Genomic DNA, 23,102 nt, shown 5'->3' on the forward strand with positions numbered 1-23,102 from the left:
CATTTTAATTACAAAACACAAAGATTTACCATTTAACTCATTTTCCATAAAATCACAAAATCGGATAAAAACCATTTTAGATAATTAAGATGATAGTAAGGTTACTCACTATTTCGGGAGTCGAATTTCGAGTACTCCGATTCTTGATCCTCGGGTACTATCTCTTTACTTTTGCCAGAAAGCTCACCACCTAGACATAATGCACAATAAGTCATTTACTACATTTGTGCTAAATTATTATAAAACCAATTCAAGCTCTATACTAATGCATGGAATGGGATGTAAATTGTTCGAATTATCGTCTAAACATGGTGTTCTACACAAATTCAATTGTGTACCTAAATAAAACAGTATTAGCCTAATTCGATCTATCACTCGATTAATTGGCCTATATGTCCAATTCAACTCCAATTAAATCCATTTTTCTTCCAATTCTCCAAACCATCAAACACAAGTCAAATAGCATAAAATTTAGCAAAATCACTTTCACATTTTCTCTTGGAAATTTCGGCCATGGTGGGTGCATCAACATTATAACTTTTCAAGCTTGATTCTCGCACCATAAATCACTAATTCCTAACCAAATCGCTTGAAATAAAATCATAATCATCATCAATATTCCACATAGAGAATTCGGCCAATGAGGGTTATGGAAGAACATGAATTTTTCTTGCTTGATTTTCATGCTACATATCACCAATCAACTAAAAACATTAGAATATCTTAAAATCTAACCAAAACAACCATTAAAATCTCTCTCTAAGTGTTCGGCCAGCAAGAGACCCATCATAAAATCATGTGATTCAACCATGAAAAATAAGAAAAAATGCTTAAGAAAGAGAGATCTCAAGCTTAATTGAAAAAATCTTACCTTTTTTTCACTTGTTTTCTTGAATTTTCACACTTTTCCCTTGAATTTTTCGACCTAGGGTTTTGTTCTTCCTTTTCTTTCTTTGTTCTTGCTTTGGCTGGCCATAAGAATGAGAAATGGGCTAGTTTTGTGCTAATTTATAAGGAAAATAATAAAGAAATAAAAGCTTGACACTTGTCACTTTACCATTGGTCCATTTTTAAATTCTCAACTATTAAGCTTTCTTTCTCCACCACATAAAATCCTTCAATTATCCATAATAATATTGGGTAAAATCCATGTGCTGGACAAGTGTTGGGTGGTGTAAAATTCTGATATTGCCCTTGGGAGGCAAAATGACTATTTTACCCTTATGCTCTAAAAAATGCCAAAATTAAAATTCTTCACTTCTCAAACTCAAATTATACTCCAAATGATCAATCTTAGTCAAAAATTTCATCCAACACTCACATCTTAACTTTGGGTAGCAAAATGACCATTTTGCCCCTAAGTCATGAAAATTTCAATTTGACTCCAAATTGGTCTTCGAATTCTGAATCACCATTTTAAGTCATTCTGGGGTTTTAAAATTCTCAATTTCATCTTAAAATCTCTATTTGGACTAGTTTGAGGCTTAATTCAACTTAATTGTACCATTTGGTACAATACCATCCTTTAACGATTTTTGAGGTACCCAAGTAAGCAAACATGCATTCTTATGTAGAAATGGCATAATAAACATATTGTAGAGTCGGGCTTGACAATATCTATGTATAGATATAGACACATAAATATAAATATTTAACATAAGAGCATAGATGTTACCATTCAACATAAATATCCCTTAACGCATTGTTTAGTTTTACTACCAGTAAAATTAGCATCGGAATAGCCAAGAAGATTAAAAAATGATATTTTGGGATACCATAGTCCTAAGCCTTGAATATCCATAAGATATCTAAAATTCCTCTTCAATGCAGTCAAGTGTGTTTCCTTGGGACATGATTGAAATCTTGCACATAGGAAAACACTAATCAAAATATCAGGTATACTTGCTGTTAAATAAAGAAGTGAGCCAATCATACCTCTATTGAGTTTTTGGTCCACATCTTTTTCTTTATCATCTTTGTCAAACTTTGTGGAAAGACTCATTAAAGTTCCAATTGATTTCATATTCATCCCACCAAATTTCTTCAGCATTTCTTTGGTATATTTCTCTTGACGGATGAATATATCATCTTATATTGCTTGATTTGTAGACCAAAGAAGAATTTTAGCTTTCCTATCATGCTCATTTCAAATTCACCCTGCATTTTCTTAGCAAAATTCTCGCACAACTTTTCATTAGTAACACTAAACACTATATCATCAACATATATTTACACTATAATCAAATCAGTTTCATTCTTCTTTATGAAAATAGTATTATCTACACTCCCTCTAAATTATTCTTTTTCAATTAAAAATTTTGAAAGTCTTTCATACCAAGCTTTAGGAGCTTGTTTGAATTCGTATAAGGTTTTTTGCAATTTATACATATGATCAATTTATTAAAGACTTCAAAACCAGAAGGCTGTTCAACATACACTTCTTCTTGTATAATGCCATTAAAAAAATGCACTTTTGACATCCATTTGGAACAATTTAAAATTCATGTAGTATGCATAGGCAAGTAAATGTCTAATTACTTTTAATCTAGCTATAAGAGCAAAGGTTTCATCATAATTAATACCTCTTTCTTGACTGTAGCCTTGAGCAACTAACCTTGCTTTGTTCCTTACCATAGTTCCCAACTTATTCATCTTGTTTTTAGATACCCATTTTGTACTAACAATTGGATGGTTGGTTGGCATTGGAGCTAAGGTTCAGACCTTGTTCCTTTCAAATTAGCTAAGTTCCTTTTGCATGGCAATCATCCAACTCTCTTCCTTTTCAAATTCCTTAAAGTTCTTTGGCTCCACTTGTGATATGAACACAAGATATTCACAAGTTTCTCTTAGTCCTTTTCTAATTTTAACACCGTTTCGAGGGATCACCAATGGTTTGTTCTTAAGGATGATTTCTTACAAATCTCCAACTTATAGGAATATCATTGTGTTGTTCTTCAGTTCTTTACAAGTCCTCTAGTGGCGGTTCTTCCTCATTTTTCTCCTTTGAGCTCTCTTCATATTTTTGTTGTCTAAGCTTATCTCCTTCATTTTTTTCTTAATATCATTTGCATCATCATCATCATCAAACACTAATTTTCTTTGTGCAGCATTAGTCTCATCAAAAACACTATGAATTGATTCTTCTATAACTAAAGTTTTTTGTTAAACACTCTATATGCTTTAGAGTTCATTGCATAACCTAGGAAAATGGTCTTATCACTTCTAGCATTAAACTTTCTCAAGGTGTGTTTTCCATTATTCAAAATAAAACATTTGCACCTAAAACTCCGTAAGTGTGAAATGTTAGGTTTTCTTCCTTTGTAAAGCTCATAAGGGGTTTAAGAAATCATGGCTCTAATGGAAACTCTATTCAAAATGTAAGCTGCAATGTTCATAGCTTCAACTTAAAAATATTTTGGCAAGTTGTTTTCACAAAGCATTGTTTTTACCATTTCTTTTAAAGCCCTATATTTTTTTTTAACAACTCCATTTTGTTATGGAGTTCTAAGGGCTAAAAAATTGTGGTCAAAATTATTTTCATTGAAAAATATTTCAAAATTATCACTTTCAAATTCACCACCATGGTTACTTCTAACACTAACAATGGTAAGACCTTTTCATTTTGCACTCTTTTACAATACTTAACAAACGTGGCAATGCATCATCTTTGTGAGTAAGAAAATATACCTATGTATATCTAGAATAATCATCTATAATAACAAAGGCATATGACTTGCCTTCTAGACTAGCAACATGATTGGTCTAAACAAGTCAACATGTAACAGTTCAAGTAGTCTAGAAGTTAATATGATTTTCTTAGATTTAAATGAACTTTTAACCTGTTTCCCAGATTGACGTGCATAACAAACTTTGTCATTTTCAAATGATATCTTTGGAAGTCCAATGACTAAATCCTTTTTTAAGAGTTTTGATGTCCTGATCTTTTATGCCATAACCAACTATCACATACATCATTGGCCATAAGACGTGATTGATTATTAGGCTCAATTTCATCAAGAAAAATAGCATACATGTTCTTAATTCTTTTGCCAATGAATGCAACTTTATTTGTATCAAAATCAATTACTTGACATCCATAGGAATCGAAACAAACTCTAAACCCTTTATCACAAAGTTGACTAATGCCTGGTAAGTTATGCCCTATACCTTTAACATATAAATATGCTTGATTTGAGTTTGAAAGATGTTACCAATGGTTTCAATTCCTTGGATAATACCTTTGGAGTCATCACCAAAGAAAACACTACCTCTCTTCTTCCTATCAAGCTTTATAAATAATTTCTCATTGTTGATCATGTGTCTTGAGCAGCCATTGTCTAAATATCAAGATTGCCTTCCCTTTGGTTGAGCTTCAAAACATTTATCTTTTTGCCCTTACTCAACCTAAAAAATAGATTTTCAGTTTTTCTTTAGAAGTATCCATACTTTGATGGGTCTTTGGGAGTTAGCTAACACATGAGATCTTTTGGGCACCAAAACCAATTTGGTTTTGGGAAAGCTACATCCATTATAATAATAACTATAAGATAAGTGACTTTTCTTGCCACACACATAGTAGTGTTGTGAATAAGCATAATTTTTCTTTCTAAACATTACATTTCTTTTAGTTTCTCTTCATATTTAAATTTTAGTTTTGAGTTTTCCTCCATTAAACCTTTAAGTGCAATATTTTCATCTACTACTCTTTGTAACTCTAAATTTTTGTTTTGTAATTCCAACTTCAGGAGTTCAAAGTCTATTTTTGAGTGCTCAAGTTATATGTGAAAAATGTTTCTTTGATCAACACTACAATTAAAATCATGTTAATCGTGTCTGACACGTTTAAGAAAAAAGAAAAAAAAATCATGCTTGATTTTTTCAAGTTCATTATCCAATGCTAAAGCTTTCTTTCTCATAACTTTATATTTCAATGCAAGTTTTTCAAATTCAACATATAGGCATTCATATTCATCTTGGAGTTCATCATAAGAGATATCACATGAATTAGAAGTTACCTCAAGTTCTTTTTCTTTTTCCATCAAGCAAAATTTTACTCTTTCTCCCATTTTTTTTCCTCTGAGCTTGAGGAATCACTATCGGACCATGTTGCTACTACCATTGCTCTATTTGGTTTCTTCATCCTTTTTGAAGATTCTTCCTTAAGTAATGGACATTCAGATGTGAAATGTCTAGGTTTTTTGCATTCAAAACAAACCATTTAATCATTTTTACTCTAATCACCCTAGAACTTGTTCTTCCATGAAAGACCTCCTTGAAATTCTTTCTTTCAAATCTTCTACCTTTTTGCCCCATGAGCTTCTTGAATCTTTTAGCCATCAAAGCCAACTCTTTATTATCGTCATTTGAAAGATTTTCCAACTTTTCCTTAAATATGGTGATCTTCAAGGCTAGGTTTTTTTTTTTTATCTTTGGCTTTTCTCTTTTCTTCCTATTCTTCTTCTTTTAGCTCAAGTTCACGCATGAGAAAAGAGCCACAGATTTCATCAAGAGTGATTGTATTCAAGCCCTTAGCCTCACAGATGGTAGTGACTTTAGGTTTTTAACTTTTTGGGAGACATTTAAGTGATCTTTCGACTAACTCATGTTCAAGAATAGTTTTGCCAAGTTGATTGAGCTTGTTTGTAATGTTGGTAAACCTATCAAACATAGTAGAAATATCTTCACTTGGTTCCATTTTGAATATTTTGTAGTTATGGGTGAGTAAAGCAATTTTGGACTTTTTAACTTGAGAAGTCCTTACATGGATGACTCTAAGTTTTTCCCAAATCTCTTTGTTTGTGGTGCAACCAGAGATTTTATTAAATTCAATAGGAGTTAACGTACAGTGGAGAGTATTGATAGCTTCGAAATTAGTTTGAATCTTTTTAACTTCAACTTCAATCTACTCTGCCCTTGGTATGAGAATTTTCTCTCCCATGACAAAACTAGGTGATGTGGGAATGTAAGGTCTTTCCATAATCACATCCCACATCTGATTCTCAAGAGCTCTAAAGTAGATAGATATCTTAGTGCTCTAATAGGCATAATTTGATCCATCAAATAGAAGAGGCCTATTTATTAATTGTCCCTCAGCAACAATAGAGTTTTGTAAAGCCATTTGAATCTTTCCTAAGGATATTAAGCGTTAATTTTGAAGGTTTGGCTCTGATATTACTTTGTGATCCCGTTGGAGTGCTAGAGGGGGTGAATAGCACTAAAAAATTTAAGACTAGCCCTTTTGAGCTTGTAAAGCTGTTAATCAACTAGAAGGAGAAAAGTTTAAAACTTGTTACAACTAAAAGACACCAAGTAATAAAAGGTAGAGAGAATTGGACAATGCACAAGTATTTATAGTGGTTCGGTCCTCTGGACTTACATTCACTACCTTTATCTCTCAATCAAAGATTTTTAACCTAACTTCACTATACCAATGGAATTAACAACTTCCACCAAGGTTTTACAAGGTAAGCTTCTAACCTAAACTCTAATCCTTTACAATAAGCTTTAGAGTGCTTCCCACACTCTAATTTACCAAGAAAAAAAGAAGAAAAAGAAGTATAGCTGATCACCTTTACATATCTAAAAAGAGTACAATCAAGCTCAAACACTTTAACAAGAATATGAATGAAAAACAGCAGTGTGAGAGTGGGCTCTTTGGCTTTTCGCTAAAAATGTGATCTTTGTAGCTTATTTAACACTTATTTGACCGTTGGATCTTCTTTTTGCACTTAGAGAGTCAAATTTTGCTGTTAGAGGCAGTTTTTAGCCGTTAAGATCAACTTTGAGGCCATTGTAGCCGTTATTTTGTTCTCTAGCATTTAAATTCAAATAGGTAGACAGTGTTTTGTCAACTGGTTAAAGGCAAGCTCTAACCAGTGAAGCTTTCTCTAACTTATACTGTTAGGCAGCTCTAACTAGTTAAAGATATTTTGTTTCTGAAGTTTTCCAACTAGCATTCTTCTTTTAATTGGTTAATCCTTCCTTTAACTAATTGATGCTTATTTCCATTCATCTTTAATTGATTAAAATATGCTTTAACCAATTAAAAAATCTTTAAATCTGAATTTCTTCAATTTGGCTCCTTTGAACGATCAACTTCAATTTAAACTTGAATTTTGGTGCTTCAAGGTTCTTCAAGTCTTGTGCTTTAACTAATTAACCTTATTCCTTAACCGATTAGCACACCTTTGTCTTTAGCTTTCAACCTCTTCTTAATCAGTTAAGCTTGGTGCTAACTGATTAAGGCTTTTCTGCCTTGCTTTCATATAGTGCCTTGTCTTGCCTTAATTGGTTACGGCTTCATATTAATCAGTTAGTATGTTCTGTCTTCACTAATCGCTTTCTTCTTTCTTTTTTTAATCGATTAAGCCATCTTCAAATTTAACAAGCATCGTGACTTTTCTTGCATTTAAAGTTTTGTGCTGGGCTGAAATTTTAAACAATTTCTCCAAGATTCTATATACATTAAGAAAAGCCACCGGCACATATTTGCTAAAGCTATGTGCGTAGGTACTCTAATACAATGTTTCATAATTCATTTAAGATTTGTTCATTCATTAAGGTTAAGAATAGATCACAAAGGCATCATTTTCCCTTTGATCAGTTAGTTTGTCTCACTACTATTTTTCTTTGGGGGATAATAAATGTTTTCTTATCTAACACTACTCACGTATGCATGCATGGCAAATGCCATGAGTATTAATTGTTCTCGCAACTATGCTCAACTTTTTTTTTTTAATTTTCTAACTGCCATTGTTTCTTATTAAAAAAAGTACCTTTTATTATTTAATTTATTTTTTTCTGTATAAAATTTTAACACAATAATACTTTGATCCCAAAATTTAAAGCGAATATACCATGTATCATTCATCGTTTATTATTTTATAGCTACAATTAACATGTATTTCGATTTTATTTTAATAATGCTCTCTTAAAATTATGCTGCTAAAAGTCTTAATTGGTGGATGCTATCTTTATATATTTAAATAGCATTATTATATTTTTACCTACACTATACAACATTTCAATAGCATTTCAAGTCGAAGTGTTAAAGAATAAAGGGGAGGTGAATCAACAAAGTACCAAATGCTGACAAAAAAAGAATATTTGAAATTTTTAATTTTTCAAGCAGTGAATGCTTTTTTTTTTAAATCTTTTAATCATTTATAAAAGAAAGTGGCATATTTTTTGAGATTAAAGTATAAAGTTTTAAAATGTATTCAATAATTTGCTTTGATCATATACGTGCCAAAAAATTGTACTATAATGGTTTAAATAGCTAATTTTGCAAATATGAAGTATGAACTATGAATTGTGCTTTAATTGTGCATTTGGTCCATTAAAACCATTATTCATTATTCTTTTGGTATAGATTTGATTATCTGCTAAGTGCATACTATTTCATAGATCTCACCTCTTATCTTTAAGATTTGAACTTGAGAATCTAAGTTGAAGTTTTAAGTTAAGGTTATTTGTTTTTTTTTTTTTTGCTCAGCTCAGGTTAAATTAATGGCATTTGTTATTTTTAGTGTAGTGTTAAACTTTATTATTGTCAACAAAAAATGCAAGGAATTCTAATGTTGTTCTCGAAAAGTATAAAATTATGAATTGTGATTCTTTTTTTTCCTATTAATTTACTTCAATTAACATCTTAAGAAGTGTAATCACTAATATATGGTTTGTAACTTATAAGGTGCGAGTATACTATTGTGTTAATTAATTTATTTTTACATGTGAGTTAATGTGAAATGAAATTAGTGACCAGTGTTAACCACCTTTTAATTTGTATTTATAGTAAAAAAACAAAAAGATTAAACCAAATATTCATTTTTTATATTTAATTTTTTATGACACTAATCTATCAATTTTTTTGATAATTAGTAAGTAGCTAATACTTTTTCTTTTCTGTGGCAACCTGCAGATTATTAAAGGTTTGATCAATGAAAAAAGCAGAATTTAAAGCACAATAGAGATTTATTAGATTCCATGGTGTATAAACAGATTGAATTCAGTAAAAAGGGTGGATAAATTTGCCAGAAGAAGTTGAATAGCAATTCTAAACTAAAAGTTCCAAAAAGAAACTAAGTTTGTTCTAAAATATTAATTCTAAACAAAAATTGGCAAAACAATAAAATGTTACAAATGTGAAAAATTTGATCACATTTTAAAATTATGCAAAGTTAGAAGAAAAATTAATGAGTTTCACTTAGATGAAGAAATTGAACAAAAGATTAATGAAATTTTATTAGAATCGACAACATCAGACTATGAGACATCTAAAAACACAAAATCTTCAAATGAATTCCAAATAGATGAAATACAATCTACATCTTAATCTTCAATAGATAACGAAAGACAAATTAATGTCTTAACCAAAGACCAAGAACTGATGATTGAAATTATTGCTAAAATTCAAGATCTAGTGTCACGAATTACACTCTTTCACTTAAGTATGTGATAGTTCGTGTTGCGCTTGAGTGCACGCAAGCCAACCAATAACTCAAATATGAACAAACAACAACAATAGCCACAAAATAAATTAAGGAATGCAACATTAAAATTATAAGGCATAACGAATGTCATATATGCAATCATTAGAGTCACATAAAGAAAAATATTTATTAATATCGAAAAAAGTACAAAGGGACTTGGAAACACCATCATTGGGTCATAGGGGTAGTCCTAGATGACTCGCTATAAACATACTTTTTCCAATGAGGCAGCCCAATAATTCGTCGACTGCTCATCCTTAAAAAGAGATTACGAGGTTTTATAAGTATTTTACCAATAGCCATTATAATTTGTGAGATGAAGACATTCCCTTCCTAAAGGGTTTTCCCCTTAAAGACTTAACAACGATTTCTAGAACCATCACCAAATGCCATTACAATGTTTGAAAGGGGGACATCTCTCTTGCGACTACAAAAGACTCAATCTCTTATGCAATTCTACCTTGTCAGAGCCCTATACAAAGTTAGCTCATGACACCTAGCATTGAAAAAGGAATATCTTGAGAAATTAAAAGTTTCAATAAAAGAAAAAGCAGAAAAACCAATAATTCTGAATCTAGAACAAATGTATAATATAAAGGATTATAAAAACATTTTGATCCAAATAAGGTCTGTTTTGTCCAAACAATATGCAGAAAAAGATGGACCTGAGTTTATCACCCTCTTTACAGTCCAAATTTGGAAAGTACTGTGACCCATAGATTGGGTAGAAAATCCAAACTCACTTCAAAAATTCCCTACCAAATTTACCGTGAGAACAGATCATTACATGTTCTTTAATTACTAGGATTATCAACAAGCCTGGTTCAATAGCTTTCTTTTCAATAATAAACATTCCATACATTCTTAGCTAGTATTTTTCAAATATGGAAACTAATACAAATTTTCACTATGGTTTACCCATTGGTGGAATTGATATAGGCTATTGAGAGAAAGTCTTCCCCCCAAAATTGATGAATTATATTAAAGCTCTAACCTAAGTTAGGATAAATTACATATCTTTATCCACTTTTACTCAAAATTAACTATTTCATGGATAACTTCATAGGATTATGCATATGACATTGATCTTCAAAATGGTGCCCTCTGGTAAACTGAACTTTCAAGACCAAGTGGTGGCACAAATTTGATAATAGAAAATATGATGAACATTCATATTAAATAGTTCAGTAAGAACCCACAAGACAATTGCATCGGACCAAGAAGTTGCAAGATTCTTAGAAGTAAAACAAATGCAAGTGCATTACTTGCCTAAGCCAAAAACAAGCAAGAACACAAGAAAATCATGATAGAAATGCTTTAGTCCATCAACTTTAATGAAAAAGATGAACAAGAAGACGAGACTTCTGAGTCATCTAACAAAATTGTTGATTTCGATGTAGATAAAGACTTTGTCCCAGTAATAAACAAAAAGCAAAAAACAAAAGTTCTAGGAAAGCATCTACTAGCTTTAAGAGAACACCTTTTGCAGATTGCAAAAGCATACCAAAAGTAACAAAACTAAGGTTGTAGAAATGTGTTGGTGACCTAAAATTTCAAAAGGAAAATAAGACTAAAAAATAAAAGCATCTCTGAAACTTGCAAAGATCTTCAAATTTTTCAAAAAAACATCTTTGAAGCCTACAGAGCATTTTCAAATTTTGAAAAGCACTTCTGAAGCCATAGAAGCATCTCTGAAGCTACAAAGCATCTGCAACAAAATTCAAAAAGAGAAAAAATTTCCAATATTTTAATCAAAATGTAACAGATATGTATATATGTATATATATTATATTCTCAAAATTGAAACATTTATTTAAATAATGCCATAGTTTATGGTTTTACTAAAATTAATATTATAGAACTATTAATTTTTATTCAAAAATCAACCAAAATAAATTAAAGTGAGAAATTTTGACTCAATTAAAATATATTAAAAAAATTTAATATCGAACTATAATATAATGACAAATTCAACCTTAATCTCTTCAAACTTTATATTAGTATGATTAATGATAAAACAGATGTCTATGATTTGATTTAACTTACGGAGAAAACATTAATGAAAAGTAAGGCATTATACATACAGTAGTCAAATAAAAACATCATAATAATAATGAAAACTTTAGTTCAAAATTCATAAATACATAACCAATTTGGTGAAAAAAATACAAATTTAGTACGTTAATTAGTTCATATATAATTCACTAAAGAGATTATATTGTTAATAAAAGTATTGATGTATGCAAATAAAACCAAGTTGAAAGAATAGAGAAAACATAAAACGTAAAAAATAAAAATAAAAAAGAATGTACTCTCCTTTTTTTATTTGGGCTTTTTTTTGGTGCATTAAGAGCCTGTTTAGCTTGAATTTTTTTTAGCTTAAAAACTATTATGAAGCTCTTATGAAAAATAATAGCTTTTAAAATTAAGTTAAATCTGTTTGGTAAATTTACTTTTATAAGTTTTTTTAATTAATAAGTTGTTTGACAAAATAGTTTATATAAGTTTTAATTTTGATTAAACTTACCATAAAGGGTATTCAATAAATAATTTTTTATTAATCACAAATTCCTTTGTTCATAATGGAAAAAAGTTAATTTTATTTTTTTATAAAAGTATAAAAAGTATTTTTTATATAACATAAAATTTATAATTGATAATAAATCATATAAAAATAAAAACAAATAATGTTAGAATTGTTTTTAGTGCTTGTTTGGCCTGATTGTTTTTTAGCTTATTTACCTCTTAAATGAAAAAGTCAAGCTAAATATAAATTTTTAAAAACTCTTAAAAAAAAGTAACTTTTCTTTTAAAAAATAAAATTTTTAAAAAAAGAGTTTCAAGAAAAGTTTCTATAAGGAGCTTTTACTTCTCTTCTTTTAAAAATATAAGAGAATTTTTATTTTTATTTCAAAAATATCCTCATTTATTAAAAGTAATTATAATATTATCTACTCAAAAAAAGAAATACCTTTTCTGGTAATTTTAATCAAAATTAGAACTTATAAAAAGAAATTTATCAAACAATTTTAGCTTAATTTTAAAAGCTATTATTTTTCATAAGAGCTTCATAATAGCTTTTAAGTTAGAAAAAAGTCAGACCAAACAGGCTCTTAATAGATGAGGAGATTTTTGAAATAAAAAGAAAAATTCTCCTTAAAAAAGAGGGGTGCTTTTTTTTTTTTAAAAAAAAGAAAATTCCTCTCACAAGTTTTTTCTAAAGCTCTTTTTTTTTTCAAAATTTTATTCTTTAAAAAAATAGTTATTTTTTAAGAGCTTCTCCAAATTCTTGTTTGGTTTAATTTTTATTTTTAAGAGGTGAATAAATTGAAAAAAAAAAAAGTAAACAAGCACTAAAAAATTCGTAAAAGAAAAGTAGTGGTTGTTTGGAACAGAAATAATTCGCATGAGAAGGTATTCTCCTTGCCTGTATACTTTGACTCCCAATTACTTGGGCAATTAGAGTCAAAAGTAGTAGTCCTAACGTTATGTGAGGGTGTGTGTTTTGTTGAAAATATGTTTCGCCGTCTAAAAGTTGCTACTATTTTCATTCAAGGATTCTGACTTTGAGCAGAAAGATGTCAAGGATCAACTTGGCAAAGTGGAGTCTTCTTTCTAACTTCCCTTTCACGCCCTGATGCATTCATATTACAGGATGGTTTGCCTTTCGCCAGAAAGAGATACGCAAGGATCTGAGAGTTTCTATCAACCAAAAATGGCTTTTATGATTCTGTTTCTTCTTCTTTGTCTAAGTTTTATACTTAACACAACAAATGCTCAACCAAGAAATTCCATCATCCGACCAGGTTCTTCTCTTTCACCCAATAGCAATTCACATTGGCTATCAGAGTCTGGCCAGTTTGCCTTTGGTTTCTATCGATATGGCAACGGCTTCTCTGTGGGCATCTGGTTTGAAAAAATCCAGCAAAAAACAGTTGTATGGACAGCTAATCGAGATGACCCACCATTTTCTAGTGATGTCACATTGCTTTTGAGCACAAAAGGTAGGCTTATTGTGCAACCAAAGCAAGGCCAAGAGATCCTCATCGCAAGTGCTTCTCAATTAGCATCCTCGGCCTCCATGCTCGACTCTGGTAACTTTGTTCTCTTCAATTCAAGTTCAGCGATTATTTGGCAGACTTTTGACTTCCCGACAGACACCATTTTACCTGGCCAGCATCTTTTGCCTGGTCACAGTCTGGTTTCCAATGCATCAGAAACAAATCATACAAGGGGAAAGTTTCTTCTAGTTATGCAAACAGATGGAAACCTGGTGCAATACCCAGTAGATTCAATAGAACTGGAAGCTGCTTACTGGAATACAAAAACATACGGAGCTGGAGATAATGTGACCCTAAATCTTGATAGCAATGGGACGCTTTACCTGCTAAATGCTACCGCGTTGCTTGTACAAAACATTACTGAAAAGGCTAGTGTCTCAGGTAAACCCATCTACCGTGCAACAATTGATGCAGATGGAATATTTCGATTGTATTCACGTAGTTTCAACCAATTTGATAATTGGTCAATCCAATGGTCATCCTCAGAAAATAAATGTGATCCCAAAGGCTTCTGCGGGGTTAATAGTTATTGCACTCTAATGGATCGGGATCCTGTATGTCAATGTCCTCCTGGTTTCGATTTCATTGACCAGGGACAGAAGGACTTGGGATGCCACAAAAATTACAATGTAGATGCCTGCACCGGAAAGAGTGAGCAAATGTTTGATTTTGATGAGCTGATTAGTGTATCCTGGGAAGTCGATGCATATTCCAGTCTCTCATCTATACCAAAAGATGCTTGCAGAGAGGAATGTTTTAGAGATTGCAACTGTGAAGCTGCCCTTTATCAAATTGAAAATCAATTGTGCAAAAAGCTAAAGTTGCCGTTAAGATTTGGGAAAAGAGAATTAAGTGGTCAAGTAATAACTCTTCTAAAGATTGGTGCTGCTCTTGATAGAGGAGGGGAAAGAAAGCAGAGAGAGCTGCGAGTGGACGTCTTGATCATTAGCATTGCCCTGGCGTGTTTGACAATTGCATTTACCGTTATAGTAGCTGTCGGTGTTCTTAGATATAGGTCTCGTGTTCGAGAATACAAGAGCATTTTGAATGTTGGAAATAATGGAGTTGTTGAAGATGTTACTTTGAGATCATTTACATTTGACGAGCTCAAAGATGCAACTAATAATTTCGTGGATGAAATTGGGAAAGGAGCTTACGGGTCAGTTTTCAGAGGGGTCATATCCAATGGCAAGAGAATTGTAGCCATCAAGAGACTAGAAAAAGTGGTGGCTGAAGGAGAAAGGGGCTTCAGGAATGAAATGAAAGCAATTGGGAAAACTCATCATAAGAACCTAGTGCAATTGCTCGGTTACTGCTACGATGGGACTAATAGACTACTTGTGTACGAGTACATGAGAAATGGTTCACTTGCAGATTTTCTCTTCAAATCCAACTTAAAGGTAAATTGGGAGGGAAGAATTGCAATCATATTGAACATAGCCAGAGGAATTTTCTACTTGCACGAAGAGTGTGAAACTCAGATCATCCACTGCGACATCAAACCTGAAAATATCCTAATGGATGACAAAGGGTCCGCAAAAATTGCAGATTTTGGATTAGCCAAGCTATTGATGCCTAACCAAACAAAGACATATACTGGAATCAGAGGAACAAGGGGATATGTTGCTCCTGAGTGGCATCGGAACTTGCCTATAACCGTGAAAGCAGATGTATATAGCTATGGAATAATGTTGTTTGAGATCATATGTTGTCGAAGGAGCGTGGAGGCTGATGTTCCAGAAGACGAAGCTGTTCTTGCACACTGGGTGTATGATTGTTTCAAGGCTAATGAACTGGAGAAGCTGGTGCCAAATGAAGAAGTGGAAATGAGTAAGCTCGGGAGGATGGTCAAGGTGGGGCTATGGTGCACCCAAGATGAACCATCATCGCGACCATCAATGAAAAAGGTTATACTGATGCTGGAAGGGACAGTAAACATACCAGACCCTCCACTTCTCAGTTCCTTTGTTAGTTCCCCGTAGGCCATGCCTGACCTCCGTTGCAAGTGTTGAGATTAGTCAAAAATTGTTAGTTGTTAGCATCGTTAACTAATTTTTTTCATCAGAGTTTTCTTATGGTGTTTTCCTGTTTTTTATATCAATGATATGATTGCTGTCATATGTATATATCATGATATATGTTACAAGAAGTGAAATCTTACTTATTGAGCTGTGAATTATACAAAAATCCGGCATTTGCCTCTCCTGTTGGAATGTTCTAGATTTAAAGTGATGAACAAATTTTTTGTTGTTCTGTTTGAGCAAAGGCTAGATAAAATGTCTGAGGAGAAGGCGACTGAGGCTGTTAGGACTTCAACAAGGATGTCTCTGGAAAAGAAGGTAGCTACTCTTAAGCCAGCTACGAAGAAAGCTCCTACGCCTAAACGCTCCGACCAAGAGAGTACGGTTGAACAGTGTCAAATCACCAGGGAAGAAGGGCCCGTCCAACAGAATAAAGGGAGAGCGAAAAAGGCCATGTAGGGTAGTTTTGTAAATTTGAGAAAAAGAATTTATATATCAAGACATGAGCATTTTATTCTTGTAATAAAATCGGTTTAGGTATTAGGGTGGAGTTTTCATTTTTAATATGAACGGATCAAAGAGTGAATTATGATCAAAATATATAAGACAAATGTATTTTATCTTGGAAATTTTCTTAATTTACATTTACAAACATCAAACGTCCATTTAAAATATTCACTTAGTCGAAAAAAACAAAAAAAAAAAGGAATTACCTGTAAAATTAAGACGTGGCTATACAAGATTGGTCCATCGCAACAGATTTATCAAGGCTTACAGGCCCCGGAACTTAATTCCCCTCAACACACGTAGACACGTGACTCTCGAGTCGTGACTCACTTGTACAAGTCGAGAAACTCAGCGGCAATCAGATTTGTGCTTTTGTGCTTGGAACCAAAAAAAAACCCCGACGAAAGTAAACGAGGGAAAAAGGAAAGCAGATAGCCAGAGCTAGGGGTTTCTCAATTCCAGGCCTAGCTGTTTCTTTTTCTTTCAATTCATTCCTTTTATTTTCCTTTCGCGATAGGTAAATTTTTATTATAGTTTTTGCTGAGGAGATTGAATGGCGGACGGTTACTGGAGTCGGCGACAGGCAACTCCTCCGATGTTGTCTTCCGGTGGGGTGCTTAAACGACCTCGTCATGATTTCGGTACACTCTTTTCTTTGTCATTTTAAATGTTGTAAGTTGCGTCTATCTTTGTTTATTTGGCAAAATATTTTGTTCAATTTTGTTTAGTTTTAGATGCTTCAATAAGTTTAGAAAAAGCCGAAAATTGTCTATTGGATTGGTAGAGTTTTGTTTGAACTCTGTGTCGGACTAAAAATATTGCTTTGATATTAGGGTTTTCTTTTTTCTTTTTTTTTTTTGTTTAGTTGGATGCATATTTGGATAGTCACGCTTTAAAATGGAGACTTTTCTTAAAAATGAAAATCAATGCTATGGAAAATTTTGAATGCTTTATTTCGAAATAATCGGTTCAATATGCAATATAGAATCTGAGTTTTAAGGTATCATTTGGTTGTCAGATAAGAAATGGATGATCATTGAACACCACACCACTGTAGTAGTATTGTAGAGCATCCTTAACCTGTTAAGTTTTTTTTTTTTTTTTTTTTTAACCTTTGTAAGCTTGCATTTCACTTCGTTTCTATTGTTTTGTTTCCCCTCTTTTCTTTTCTCATTTTCAAATTGACATTTGTTGCACAAATGTCTTTGTTCATATTCAATTACTGTAATTATTTAAATTGCCTGTGCATAGTTATTAGTTGGAAAGAGTTGCCATTTTCTTCTTAGCTAGCTGCCCATCACTTTCCAGAACATTATTTTTGTCTTTCCATTTTGTTTGTAATGAATTTAAGAAATATGATCGTTTCATGTCTGCATCTATTCTAAAAGTTATTATTTGCTTTCAAAAATAATTATCAACTAAGTCTTAGATTTTCAACTTCACAGATGCCCCAGCTTCTGGGCTGCATGCAGCTCATGAGATGCATAACTATTTAGCAAGGGATGATGATCGAGGTGGACATCTGTCTCTGAAGGACACAAAAACAATTGGATCGGCATATGATCGCTATCTTCAGAGCACGGTACCATCTTGACCCTTTACCCATGCTTCTTTATCCCCTGCCATGCATCTCCCTTTTTTTGGTTATCTAAAGCACTCATCAAATTGCTTTTGAAGCAACTTTCTTCTTTTACTTCTGGAGAAGCTAGTACATTTGGTGGGATGGGAAGGGCTGTTGGTGGCGCAATGTCTGCTCGTCCTGTAGCCGATCCTTCTGTGATGGGTCGTTCTGGATCTGCTGCTCTAGATCTGGCACCAAATGGTCGAAATGTTGGTTATAGTGGTCAACTTCCAGTGGATGGAATGACTAGGCCAGGCCAGGACACCATACCTCTACCTCCAGATGCTTCCAATACTCTATATGTTGAGGGACTTCCTCCAGACAGCACGAAGAGGGAAGTAGCCCGTATCCTATTTAGTGATGTTGTGCTTGATAAGATATGTTGACATGTGCTTTTATGATACCATACTTTAACTCAATTACGCTGTTTCCTACTGGTGGCTCAAATTCCTTGACCGAAGCTTTAGATATCTTTCGTCCTTTTGTGGGATATAAAGAAGTACGACTTGTAAGCAAAGAATCCCGACATGTAAGTGGACTAGGCATTTGCAAATACTTAATTTATCTCCTGTAGCACGACTACCTTTGTTGTTTTGTTACACATGTGAAATTGTTTTAAGTGGGCTGTTTTGCTGACTGCTGAAACATAATGCATTGGTTATGCAGCGAGGTGGAGATCCTATTATCCTTTGTTTTGTTGATTTTTCGAATCCCGCCTGTGCAGCAACTGCAATGAGTGCCTTGCAAGGTGATCCATTCTTTCCATTGATTTAACATTTATTAATGGTAGTTTATAACTCGACAACGATACATTTTTTTTTTTCAAAAACAATGATTGGAAACAATAACGAAAACTCAATACTTAAGATTGATTTTGGTTACTTATTTCTGCTTTGGTTTTTTTTTTTTTTTTTTGTTTCTGGTTTTTGTATGTTTGTGTGTTCTTTAAGATTTTGCCATGCATGGGTGATGAGGAAGTGATATTATGCAGGCAGAAAATATGTATGCTAGATTTTCCTTCAAAAGGAATGCTATCAATGAGTACATGCAAATACAAATACAAGTTTGAACCATGATATGCCATACTTTGAGCCCATCATTCATTGGCTGATATGTGCATCTGAGTTAATGCTTTACTCAACTTCCTGAGTAAGTAGACTTTATCGTTGGTTATGCAGGTTATAAAATGGATGAACATGATCCTGATTCTAACTACTTAAGGCTGCAGTTTTCTCGGTACCCGGGCCCTAGGTCAAGTTCTGGAGCTCGTGGAAGGAGGTGAATGTCACATTCTGGAGACAACTCGGCTGTATTCATATCCATGTTTAAGCCAATTCTTATGGCTCACATCTTTTCTATATATGGCAGGGTTTTGAGGAGTGGGCATTTTAATTAAATAGGATATTAAAAACCTGCAATTTGAATAGCTTAATTCTACTAACTATTAGCACTAGAGATGCACAAAAGTTTAGGAGAGTGAAGATCAAGCAATCCTTGAATTGCTTGCACATTTCATGAAACTGTGTTGTAGAATAACTTCTAGATGAAAGAGCTCCTTTTTTGTGGTAGAGTCATGGTAGTACTTGCATTTAGTGTTTCAAGTATGGGAATTACCGTTTTTGCACTTTTAAAGCTCGAATATTGATTAGTCTAGCCCAAAGCTATTCTGTCTTTTATTCAGCTGATTGTATGGCTGTATGCCATGTTCATCACCATCCATGGCTTGGTGGAGCTAATGGATTTGTATGAGTAATGTTTATTATTGTGGAAGTTAATTATTTTCTTTGGAGTTGATTATTTGCATTGTGGTAATAGATGCTTTGCTATGTTGAGTTTGTGAATCTACTCAGCTTTACAAGCTTCTGGTGTTCTTTAGATAACCTCGCATCGTAATATGGTTTCTTTTGCCACAGTGATGAATTTTGCTTGTAGATGTAGTTTCATCAGTTTGGTCAATGTGGTTGGTATGATGTGCAGCTGATATGAATTCAGTATGATTGCCTATGCCCACTGTTAAGGCACCAGGGAAGATGATGGGAGTAATGTTGTATGTAATGTAACTAGCAAATCAACAGCCCTAAAAATATTTTTTGGATCATTAAGAGAAAGCTATGCATCTATGCAAGCTATGTTCTGCAATTCCTTGATTGCATCTTGTGAAGCAGCATTGGCTTGCCTCCAGATGCTAAATTGGTGGGAAACAAAGGTTGGCAATACCATCCTAGTTTCTCTGTACAAGGTTATCATCCTCATTCAGAAATATGCTGCCCATTTATTGGAGCAAATCGCTGGTCCAATCAATTGCTGAAAAAACAAATTGTTCTATTCTAACAAAGCCTCTGGCCAAGAATGTTATGTTTTAAGCCATGGGGGTCCAGAATTTTCTGAAGATTCAGCCTTTGGCCCATCACAGTTGATGTAGGACCATGGAAAATGAAATTACTAATTTTTAGCTATAGATGAGTCCTTGTCTCTCCCCGAGAAGAGAAAACTAGAAAATTGTAGCCTTCAATTTTCATCTTCATTAATTTCGAATTTTTCCTAATAACCATTAAATCAAGTTAAACATGTTGTACGACTTGTATAATAGAGCTCATAAGTTAGTTAATTAACCATATCTCTATGTAGTTTTTTGAGTTTGCTTAGCACTTTAATACGAGAGAGAGGGGTTAACAACGCACTAATAGGCCAATAGGCCCATTTGGCAAACTATAATTAAATTTGTTTTCCCTATCTGCTAACGCAAAAGCCCATGTGGGACAGCAAATATTAAATTGCTTTCGAGTACAATCTTTTATGGAGTTTGGAAGCTAGTAAGTGAAAGGAGGAGAAAGAGAAAAACGAAAAAGGAATTAAGCCCAGATTAATCTGCTTGTCCCGTTCACTATGATATTATTACATCAACTTTTTCAACCTTTGCATGGCATCTTCAATGGAATATACCTGTCATCCTTCTTGCATAACCCCACGTGGATTGTAAAATCGAGTGATAGGAAATTCTCAGTTGTACACTTGTACTAGTCTCCAAAACGAAAATTGATTAAAAATTCTATCTCAGAACTAGACAGTATGAGCGACACTGTGCAACAATCAGTTGATCGATCAATCATGTTTGGTTGCTGAGAAAATGCGAACAAAACGTGCCCTACCACCCACCACCCCTGTGATCACATGCAAAAAAAAAAAAATGCCCCTAATCTCTCTCTTGGCATTTATAGCTTTAGGAAAATTGTTTGACACCTGTCAGATAAAATGACCCATGTAGGGTAACAATGAGAAAAAAAAAAAAATAGTTCTCACTGTTTTGAACGTACTCTTTCACCGTTTGCTAGAGCCAATGGGTTGAAGCTAGCAGATCAATTTTGAGGAGTTATTTTCAGATTCCTAGCTAGGAATGAATAATATTCGACTCCATGACAGCCGTCCAATTTCTTGCTCAACAATATTAGATAAATTTGATTGATGGTAACAGTTTAACAAGCCAAAATTTCGTGTTGCATCATATCCTCATTCTTGTGTCGGTGGGTGACAACATTTTTTTTATATAGCAATTGAATGCGCAGCATTAAATAGATCTGCAAGAGGTTAATTTAATAAAGTAGAAGTCGGTAGACATGGATAGTTTGACAAGCAAAGGATTTCGGTATTAGATTAATGTTTTACCTGAGATTGGGGGGATGAAGTTGGGTGTCATTGACCATAGCTTGCTTTGCAAAAGGATTCTTTTCTTTATTGAAAATTATTTTGATTGTAATTGTAATTTTTATTTATAAATACAATTTAATTAAAAAAAAGGAGTTTTTTATGTTTGTGTATGTATGTGTGTATATATATATATTATATATATGATTTGTAGCCGCGAGAATGAAAGTGAACAGGGTTGCTGTTCTTCGTCTGAAAAGAAGGAACAAAAACATGGGCGGCTATTGTCATATCTGTTTTTTTTTTTTTTCTTTTTACTGCTCATTTTAAGAAAAGAGCCAAGTCGCTGTTAATGATAAAATCAACATATGCTTCCTTTTTATGGTGGATAAAGCTTTGGGTGGAGGAGAATCAATGGAAAAGCTACAGCTGTACTGTTTCTCTCTTTTCCTTCACTCTTCCCAGCTTTCTCCTTGCTTTTTAATTATTGGTAGTATCTTTTAGTTACATGCCAAGATTGACAACTAAGGAATAATGAATATGAAAATCAATAGGAAGTTGCGGTTGCGTTGTCTCTTTCTTTCTGATCTCTTTGAAATTATTTGTTGCTTTTAAAAAACAGGCCAAGAGTGACACCTCAAAAGACAATCAGAAGTAGATCGAAAACTGACGCAAAGCGTAGACTATATTAGGGATACCCATGATTGGATCATGAATTAATGTACAATAAATAGATTTTAGCGGTTGAGTGTTGTTTGATTGGCAAAAGAGGACTTGGGATTAAAATTAGATATTGGGCTGCTAATCATTGAATTAAAAGTGATTTAGCTCATGTTTCACCCGATGCATTGTTTTTGGAAGGAAACAAAATGAGAATTTACCAAACCCAAAGAAAACTAACAAAATGATAACTTATTAAATTTGCAGTTGAAATTTCCATATCTATCTTCAATTCATGTTTTGCCAAGTCCAAAATGTCAAGAATATATACTTTGGAAAAGGTCAAAATACTTTAACAATTCTTAAATTCATGCATTTTTTTCATTTTAATCCCTTCACTCAAAATTGTAACAATTTAATTCTTTAATTTTAAAAATTATTTCAATTTAATCTTTTTAATATTTTCCTTCTTGTTGGTTACTTAACTCAGCTCCTCGTTTTGTCTTTATAGATATTTCTTTCTAGCGACCTTTATTACCTGTCACATTCATCAGAAAACTAAGCCTAGATCCAGAATTTAATCTTTTATACTTCTTTAAGTTAGTGAGGTAATTAACTAGGATAAGTTAATCCAAATCAAGAAAAATGTATATTGACTGAATCTAAAACCCCTCCCGCAAGTCATTATAATTATTACTACATTGAAAATAAGGAGATTAGTTATGACTATCATAACTGAAACAAGACAAACCTACGTTGTCTACACATTAATTTCTGAGACATTTTGGAATATATATATATATATATGGACAAATATCACAACTTATAATTGTCAAGCATTTAGAACAATTTTCTTCATTGGTGGCAGGACTCCACACGTTTAGCGTAAACCATTTAATAAAATGACTTTTTCTATGTAATGCTACCTACTCTACATCTCTCCAATTTGATTTTGAATTGTCTGCTTTTGCCTTGCTTTCGTCTCTAACTAATTAACTCTCTCTATGTATTACCTTTTCTTGCCATCTTTAATTTGACGGTTCAAAAGAATAACCTTTTGTTAGGTGAAGTTAATATTATTAATAGAAAGAAAGTACAA

The 23,102-nt window shown here is 32.8% G+C and overlaps 2 protein-coding genes across 3 annotated transcripts; both read left to right on the plus strand.

The window, feature by feature from the left end:
• Positions 1-13,081: 13,081 nt before the first annotated feature.
• Positions 13,082-15,714, plus strand: LOC18507071 (G-type lectin S-receptor-like serine/threonine-protein kinase LECRK1). Its single transcript, XM_088808868.1, has one exon. It carries the CDS (start codon positions 13,129-13,131, stop codon positions 15,532-15,534), a length of 2,406 nt encoding a protein of 801 aa, XP_088664994.1. The 5' UTR covers positions 13,082-13,128; the 3' UTR covers positions 15,535-15,714.
• A 664-nt stretch (positions 15,715-16,378) lies between these two features.
• Positions 16,379-19,490, plus strand: LOC18592581 (RNA-binding protein 2). Of its 2 annotated transcripts, none has more exons than XM_088809330.1 (6): positions 16,379-16,721; positions 17,526-17,662; positions 17,758-18,046; positions 18,169-18,230; positions 18,368-18,449; positions 18,930-19,490. In XM_088809330.1, the coding sequence occupies exons 1-6, from the start codon at positions 16,634-16,636 to the stop codon at positions 18,950-18,952; spliced, it is 681 nt and encodes a 226-aa protein (XP_088665456.1). In that variant the 5' UTR covers positions 16,379-16,633; the 3' UTR covers positions 18,953-19,490. The 2 variants fall into 2 exon arrangements, with proteins under 2 accessions (XP_088665456.1, XP_017981082.1); XM_018125593.2 differs by having other exon boundaries at positions 16,382-16,721; positions 18,880-19,490.
• Positions 19,491-23,102: the final 3,612 nt, after the last annotated feature.

The sequence above is a fragment of the Theobroma cacao genome, chromosome 8 (assembly GCF_053813885.1).
Source record: "Theobroma cacao isolate CCN51 chromosome 8, ASM5381388v1, whole genome shotgun sequence".
Classification (NCBI taxonomy): domain Eukaryota; kingdom Viridiplantae; phylum Streptophyta; class Magnoliopsida; order Malvales; family Malvaceae; genus Theobroma; species Theobroma cacao.